This window comes from Dromiciops gliroides, chromosome 1, assembly GCF_019393635.1.
Source record: "Dromiciops gliroides isolate mDroGli1 chromosome 1, mDroGli1.pri, whole genome shotgun sequence".
In the NCBI taxonomy this organism is placed as follows: domain Eukaryota; kingdom Metazoa; phylum Chordata; class Mammalia; order Microbiotheria; family Microbiotheriidae; genus Dromiciops; species Dromiciops gliroides.
In genome coordinates, this window is record NC_057861.1 from 28,110,390 (window position 1) to 28,118,532 (window position 8,143).

Consider the following 8,143-nt stretch of genomic DNA (forward strand, 5'->3'; position numbering starts at 1 on the left):
CTTAGCACAGGAACTGGAGTCTGGAAGATAGAAACAAGAGAACCATAGGGACTAATACAGATCATAACCCAGAACAGAGCATACCCAGTGGGAAATGTACACACAACATCCATCAGAGGACAACGATAGCCATTCGGCCTTAGCACTACAAGCTGCCCTCGGCACGTGTCTCTTACATAGGCATCCTTGACCCACCCTGGTGAGTGTCTATTCATCTGTGTTCCACCCCCATCCCTGCTCAATAAGCATCCCATCCATGTGTGTTTTCTGGTCATGAATACATATGCCCACCCCACTAGTTGGTAAGAGAACCTTTGAGAGTACAATGCATGTGTACTGGTGGGAAATCTTTCCTTTTCACTCCATTTGCTCTATTGTTTTGATGAAATATGTTTTGTTTTGAGTGAATGAGTCCTCTGACTGTCTGCTATGAGTACATGTATCAGCAGCATCAGGTGAGCTATGATTCTGAGTGGTTGTTGACTCAATGTGTATCTCAAATCTGGGCTTTTTTCAGGGGTTCCATGTATGAGAGGAGGTATCCAGATGCTACATATGGTAGCATCCCTAGATTTCTGAGGCCTACCCAGTTCTGGTAATCCTTCACCTGCTTCCCTCCTGAGTCACCCAGCAAAATGTTCCTGACCTCTTCATCCCTGGATTAAAGGCTGACCTGAGTCTGGGGTCTCAGAGATAAAAGAAAGAGGGAGTTAAACCCAGAGACTAGGTGAGAACTTGGGTGAATGCTCAAGTTTTGCAATGGGACACCAAGGTAGGTCAAAGGTCCTCAGAGTCATCAGATTTTCCAGAAGGCAGAAGGCAGAAGGCCTACAAAGGAAGCAAAGGGATTGGAGAGGCAGTGTCCACAAAGGCAGAAGACAAAGGCAAGACCGAAAAGATCAAAGGGTCATGGATTATATAAAGCTGGAGGGGACCTTAGATTTCATCAGATACAATGATTCTCAAACATTTTTTGCTCATGACACAGTATGTTTTCCATGAGGAATTGAGGCAGGGATGGGAGAACTATGCATGGCTGGTATCCCTTCAATAGGAGGGGATTTTTGTTGACTTGTTTTCAAGTTCAAAGTCTAACAAGTCCTGAGGTTGGTGAGCATATTTAATAGGCAGGTTTGATTTTGTAAATATTATACTTATTGGCCTACATAGTACATGGGGTAAGTACAATTTACATTTAACAGACTTATTTGTCAATTTTCTTTTATCTGTAATAATATCCAAAATCTGCAACACCCCTAGAAAAATTCACAGCACACCTGGGTGCCATGACACACCCTTTGAGAACCATCTTCTCTGAATTTCCTGCAGATGAAAAACCCCAAGGTCACAGAGCATCCTAAACAGCAAAGCCAAGATGTCAATGCAGGTCCTCAGATTCTCAATTCGCCCTACTATTAAGAAGAAAAAAACCAACCCAACCCATATGGCAAGAAGAGCAAACTGATGGATGATTCATTCAGAGAGTTTGGCCACATGTTCAGTGACAGACCCTCCGGTGGTAGCACCGCCCTGCTTCTCAGGTGACCTGGACTCTGTGCCTAATTTCCAACATTGAGCCAGTTTTTGCAGCCCAGAGAGATGTGACCTTGGGATAGACCTTGGGGTATTCTTTTATTCAATCCCTCTGTTTCACAGGGAAAAAAGGAGTGTGTGGGGGGGGACTTGAAAATCCCCATTTCTATCGCCATGTTGCCTAGTCCTGGTCCTTCTGCAAGCCTCAGTGACCCAGAGATTGCCATCAAACCTGGGGCTCACTCATCCTCACTGAGGGCTGGCATTTTGAAACACAGTCTCTTTAGACCATTTTTTCCTCCCATCCTTGAGTCACTCTCTTTCTTTTCTTCTATATTGTTCTGTTCCTCCTCTTTTCTCTCTCCTCCTCCTCCTCCTCTTCCTCTTCTTCTTCCTCTTCCTCCTCATCCTCTTCTTCCTCCTCCTCTTCCTCCTCCTCCTCTTCCTCCTCATCCTCCTCCTCCTCCTCCTCCTCCTCTTCCTCTTCCTCCTCCTCCTCTTCCTCCTCTTCTTTTTCCTTCTCTTCCTTCCTTTGTTCAACCTCTCTAAATGTCTCATCCTGTTCTACCTTTGGTTCTGATCGGTACATAACAGATAAAACTTGCTCTTCCTCCTCCTCTTCCTCTTCCTCTTGCTCTTCCTCCTCCCTGGTCTTCCGTTTAATGAGTACATAGAACACACAGTACATTAAGATGAGTAAAAGGAGGATTACAATCAAGATCTCAATCAAGGAGAGGAGCAGCTGCTTGGTGTCCTGGCTGTTGGATCTGTTGTTCTCTAGAGTAGGGCTAGGAGAAGGTTCAAATCCCAGAAGGGGGCTGTCCTGAAGACGAAGGGAGTTATGGCCTTGACTTCTGATGAAGGGTGGACGCTGAAGTCTAACGGGAGAAGTGTACAAACTGGGAGACAGGTTGTTAGCAAGTAGAGCAGGGGTGATTTGGGGTCGCTGATATAAGGCAAGTGGCTTGGGAGAAAGCGTTCTTGCATCTGGAGGGGGGCCACTGTCCACACTGCCCCCAAAGCCCTCCGAAGCACACGTGGGAGGGGCATAGCCATCATCGCAGTGACAATGCTTGAGGTTGTTGCAGACCCCTCGGCCATGACACCGGGTCTCTGGTTCACAATCATATTGCAGCACCTGCACATCAGAGCACGTGCGGTTGAGACAGATCTTCTGGGGGCCACACAAGGTGCCTGCCTTGACGGCCCCTCCATCAGGAAGGTCCACGTCCTCAAAGAGGTCCACCCCCCAGCACCACGTGTCCTCCAGGGGGATCTGGATGAGCGTGTGGTGGTTCCTCATCAGGGGCAACCTGGCAATGCCTTCACACACCAGCCTCCCACACATGACATGCTTGGGCGCACACTTGACAAAGGCCTTGCGTAACCCTTCCTGGCCACTGCCACAGTTGCCAAACCTGTCCCCCTGCGTGTTCAAGTGGTGGTAACAGCTTTGCCGGGCAGCCCGGGAGCCCTCCCCAAACACCTGCACGCACTGGCTCTCCAGGCTCCTGCACCGCCCCTGGTAGCAGTAACCACCGCCCCTGCACGGGCTGCCATCCTGCTTGTAGGTGTCGGGCTGGCACCACGGGGAGCTGCCATTACAGTACTCGGGGAGGTCACACTCGTCCACGCTGGGACGGCAGGGCGTGGCTGCCTTCAGAAACTTGCACTTGCTGCAGCAGGGCCCAGAGGCACAGGCAGAGCCCCGCCTCAGCCGGCAGGAGGGCAAGCAGCAGCGGTCCTTCATGCAGTCCCCGACGCTGCCACAGTCGCACTCCTCCCCTCTGTCCACCACGTGGTCCCCGCAGAAGGGCCCCCTCGCCACGCCCGCGGCCGCGGGCTTGTCATAGAGGCAGGAGCCTTGCTGGTGTCGCAGGAATTCATAGAAAGCCTCCAAGCTGCAGTTGCTGAAACGACTCTCAAGGCTGACAGTTCCGAGCATGATGCAGGAGGGCTGGTCAGGGCAGATGCAGGCCACGTGGTCGTGCTTCATGCCCAGGTTATGGCCCAGCTCATGCACCATGAGCACGGCAAAGAGAGGGGGGTCTTCATGATAGAAAGATTCGACTCCTGCTGCAAGCCCAGACACGCACGCCCCGTTCAGAAAGGCTTCCCCCAGGTACTCTCCTGGATGGTGTCCCACTATGAGATGGGCAACATCGTGCTTGGCCCGGCTGAGCAGCTCCCGTTCTCTCCAGTGGTTGAAATTGTGCAGGACTTCCCGCAAGTCCTCAGGGATCCTCACCTGGTCCCTCTCTGTCCAGATCTCCAAGCCGATGAGGACCACCTTGACGCGGATGGCCTGGCTGTAGGTGTTGACGTGGGCAAGGGCGTCCATCACCATCTGCACCGTCTTGGTCACGTTGCCATTCCACATGTGGAATCGCCTATTGTCCACCACAACAAACATCTCCACATACTTGGGGTGGGACCAGATGTAGTTCAGGGCCTCCCTGTCAAGTGTCTCTTTCTCTTCTGTTCTCTGTTCCTGCATGCTGCTTCTGAATCGTTGGCCTTCTTCTGAGGTCACTCTGCAGGAGCTTTGGAGCAGCCCATCCATGGGATATAAGAGATGCTCAAACTGCCTTGATGTTTCCATGGGCTCAATGCCATAAACTGTTTTCTGGATGGTGATGATGCCCCTGAGGCCTGAGCAGGTGCTGACAGACACAGTGGACCCCAGCTCACCTTCTACGTATCCATCATAGTGGCAATTATCTGGGATAAAAGGCGTGTCTAAACTTGGGACCCCTTTGGAGTAGGTGTAGACAGGGAAGTTCTTGACAAACAACCTTCTCTTTAACTTCAAGTGAATGACTTGTCTCTTCTCTTTCATTAGCAGCACATATGACAATTTGTCTTTTGAGTCTTCCCTGTCCCTGAAGGTTAACCTAGTGGGGATGATGACTTCATAGGAAGAGTGTTGCACTGATTCCAAGGTACCACAAACACCTGGGACAAGAATATCTGCCAACAACAAGACCACCCCAAGCTTGATGTGATAGGCTCCTAGCATGAGATCCAAGTCCCTCTTCTGGGGTGCTTTGGATGAAAATTCTCCCTCAAACTTATTCATGAACATTTGTTCCTCAGGGTCCCTGACTGGAGCCACAGTCACAGACATAACTCAAGCAAAGTAATTCATGATGCTGGGCCGCTATGCCCAGTACTCCCTCCCCTTCACCCCTGCTCTCCATTACATGGTGTTTTCTCTAAAGTTCTGTAGGTTACTGACGGCCACCATCCTCAGAATTTCCAAGATTTCTCTTGGCTTCCTCACTTCTCCGCTGACCTCTCCTCTTCCCCTTAGACACGGTTTGGTTCTGCGGCCCCCATATAAGAGCAGCAGCCTCAATGTTCCCTGGTGGTGTTTCCTAGTGAACTCCTTTGGCCTTCACCAACAGCTAGGATGAAAGAAGGCCAACCAGTGGGCAAGCTCAGGACAGACTTGAGGAAAAAAAGAAATACCATCTCTCCCTCTATTCTTAGCCCCAGAAGTTCTGGACGCAGACCCCTCCCCCGCCCATTCAGGTCATCCGTTACTCTTCCCACTCTTTGAATCTAAGAGTTCCAGAGGTGGGGCCCAGGGATCAGGGCAGGGCCCACAACTTTTTTCACTATTTGTTTTCCCCAAACCAACACCATTCTTTGTCCTCCTCTGCTCCCAAATGGGTTTTAGAGTTGGCCATTGATCTGCTGCTGACCAGAAAATGTCCCACTGGGCATCCATTCTCACTCCCAAAGAGAACGAGCAAACCTTTTCTGCCCCAATTCCCACTTCCTTTGGAGGAAGTCATAGGAAGTCACTGTCCTATCTGGCAAGTGCCAATTTTCCAATACATAATTGAGACAGCAAGTCTGAAGTTCCAAACAGAAATTGGTCTCTTGGGCAGCTAGGTGGCACAGTGGATAAAGCACCAGCCTTGGATTCAGAAGGACCTGAGTTCAAATTTGACCTCAGACACTTGACCTGTACTAGCTGTGTGACCCTGGGCAAGTCACTTAACCCTCACTGCCACACACCCCCCCCAAATCGGTCTCTCCCAAGATCCAGGGAATGGCACCAAGTGGGCCCAGTAGCAATGGATTTGGTGCCTGTGGTATCCAAAGAGCAAAGTTTTATTGAAGACCAATTCAACAATTTGATTTGACTTGGTATATCAACAATGAACTTGGCAGTTTTGTTCAAGCCAAAGCAAGAGCATTTATTAAGCACTTCCTATGTGCTAAGCACCAGGGATACAAATATAAGCATAAAGAATGAATGACAATTCCTGCCTGCAAGAAGCTTTTATTCTGACAGGGGAAGAGAATACATTGAAGGAAGCTGCCTTCCTATGGCGTTGAACTCCGCTGGTGCGACCCTATGGGCTCTCTCTGCTTCCATTCTATGTGCGGGTTTACACCTGACCCCACAGTAAGGCACGCCACCACACAGGCGCTCACTCCTGCACCCCGCTTGGAGGTGACAGCCTTGGCCTGGGGACAGAGTGCCAAGTTGCTTGTACGTTCTGCTTGGCACTGCATAGAAAGGCCAGTAGAGTACTCAAGAGCACCCTCGTCCCCCTTGGGGTGACCCAGCACAGCTACCCTGTCTACACTCTCTGCAGCAGTGCCCAGAAGCATGATTTGTGTTAAGGGTGAGATCCTTTGTGGGGAAGCCAAAGTTCACAGAAAAAGTATGAAGCGGTCACTAGAGGTACCTTCGAAGGTAACAAATCTAAGCCTCCTGCCGGAGGATTGGTCTACACTCAGGTAAACTAAGCGGCCCTGCTTTACTCTCAGACTGGAGCCCAACTCATGCTGACCTCTGAGTATTGCACACTGAAAGGTATCTTCATGAGAGAAGCCTTTGACCCTTGCTTGAAGCCTGACAATGAAGGCATCCCCAAGGTTTAGAAATGTTCCAGGATCGTGCCCCCAGATGAGGTGGACACGTCATTATATTCTGCCCTGGTCTCACTGGCGGTAAATATGACAGAGGACTCCCTGAAAGTGCACCAGACTCTTCTTCTGGTTCAGATCTCCAAAGGCATCTGGACCCCCATTACCATGGCACCCTGACGGTAGGAGTTGATGTGTGCAAGACCACTCATTACTGTCTGCACCATCTTGACCATGTTGTTCATTCACATCTGGAACTATCAATTTTCAGTCACAACAAATAGTGCTACATCCTTGAGGTATGACCAGATAGGATTCAAGGGCTCATATTGAGGTCCCTCCATGCCTTGCTTTTAGATTCTAGACTCTGGCTCTAAGTTTTTGATTCTCTTTTGCAGTGACCCTGCAGAAGCTAAGTGGGCATTCACCCATCCATATGTGATGTGTCCAAATCCCCTGGAGGTGACAACAGACTATTGCCCTTGAGGCTGGAGCAGATGCTGACAGACAGGAGGGACCCAGCTCACCTTCTATAGATCTAACATAATCACAGTCACTTGGGATTTTTAAAAAAAGACATGTCCAGGGGCAGCTAGGTGGCTCAGTGGATAGAGCACCAGCCCTGGAGTCAGGAGAACCCGAGTTCAAATCCAGATCAGACACTTGACACTTACTAGCTGTGTGACCCTGGACAAGTCACTTAACCCCAACTGCCTCACCAAAAAAAGAAAAAAAATTTAAATTTAAAAAATTTAAAAAGACATGTCCAGGACTAGGATGCCACTGTGTAGGTGCAGATAGGGAAACCACTCTTGCTTTAGCTTCCAATAAAATCATCTGTCTCTTCCTTTTCCTAAGCCCCAAGCAGACCACTTTTCTCATAAAGTCTTCTTTTTCTTCAGAAAGTTAACCTCCCAGGGATGACTGGACTTCTGGCCAAGATGACTGACTACCTGAACAGAAGCCGACTCCCCAGCTCCCACATACCAATTCTAGAAAATAAATAAAATCCACATTAGACTGACTTATTCCGTCCCAGAACTGCACAAAAAGTCGTCAGAGGCCCACGGGCAATAGGAAGTGAGGCTGCCAGGAAAGCTAATGCCAGTGTAGGTAAACAAGCCCAGCCTTCCAGCACAAGCAGGAGACAGGCCAAAGAAACAGAGCAGTCATACAATAAGCATTTATTAAACCCCTGCTGTGTGCCAGGCATTGTGCTAAGCACTGGGGATACAAAGAGAAGCAAAATAGTCCCTGCCCTCAAGCTTAATGGGAGAGATCAGCAGCCAACAAATCGATCTATGCAAGCTCTATAGAGAGTCAATGGGAAATGAGTAAGAGGGAAGGCCCAAAGATTAAAGCAGCTGGGAAAGGTTTCCTGGAGATGGCATTTTCTTTTCTTTTTTTCCTTTTTTTTAATTAATAAAGTATTTTATTTTTTTTCCCGTTACATGTAAAGATAGTTCTCAACTTTTGTTTATACAAGCTTTCCAATTTCAGATTTTTCTCCCTCCCTCCTGTAACGATTGGAATAACGCCACCTGCTGGATACTTACTGTAGAAGAGTTCTGCCCATGAAGGGAAGGTCTTTGAGGGCAAGACCAGGAGTCAGGAAGTGACGCGGGCTAGTGGGAGGAGGAAGGAAGAGACTGACGCTCAGTCTCGGGCTCTCTTTCCTGAGGACGCTGGCGGAGAAGGGAGCTAGAAATGTGCTCTCCCTTTA

At 49.3% G+C, this 8,143-nt stretch overlaps 1 protein-coding gene across 1 annotated transcript; it reads right to left on the reverse strand.

The window, feature by feature from the left end:
- Positions 1-777: 777 nt before the first annotated feature.
- On the reverse strand, positions 778-4,660 carry LOC122744531 (disintegrin and metalloproteinase domain-containing protein 1-like). Its single transcript, XM_043990058.1, has 2 exons — positions 2,246-4,660; positions 778-828 (listed from the first exon to the last, which is right to left on the reverse strand). The coding sequence occupies exons 1-2, from the start codon at positions 4,658-4,660 to the stop codon at positions 778-780; spliced, it is 2,466 nt and encodes an 821-aa protein (XP_043845993.1).
- Between the last annotated feature and the right edge of the window lie 3,483 nt (positions 4,661-8,143).

Excerpts from the sequence above, each read along its gene's own strand:
- LOC122744531 (XM_043990058.1), bottom strand. The coding sequence starts at position 4,660 with ATGTCTGTGACTGTGGCTCCAGTCAGGGACCCTGAGGAACAAATGTTC. Across the intron at positions 829-2,245 it reads CCTTGATTGAGATCTTGATT|GCCTTCTGCCTTCTGCCTTC; the intron begins GTAATCCTCCTT and ends CTTCCTTTGTAG.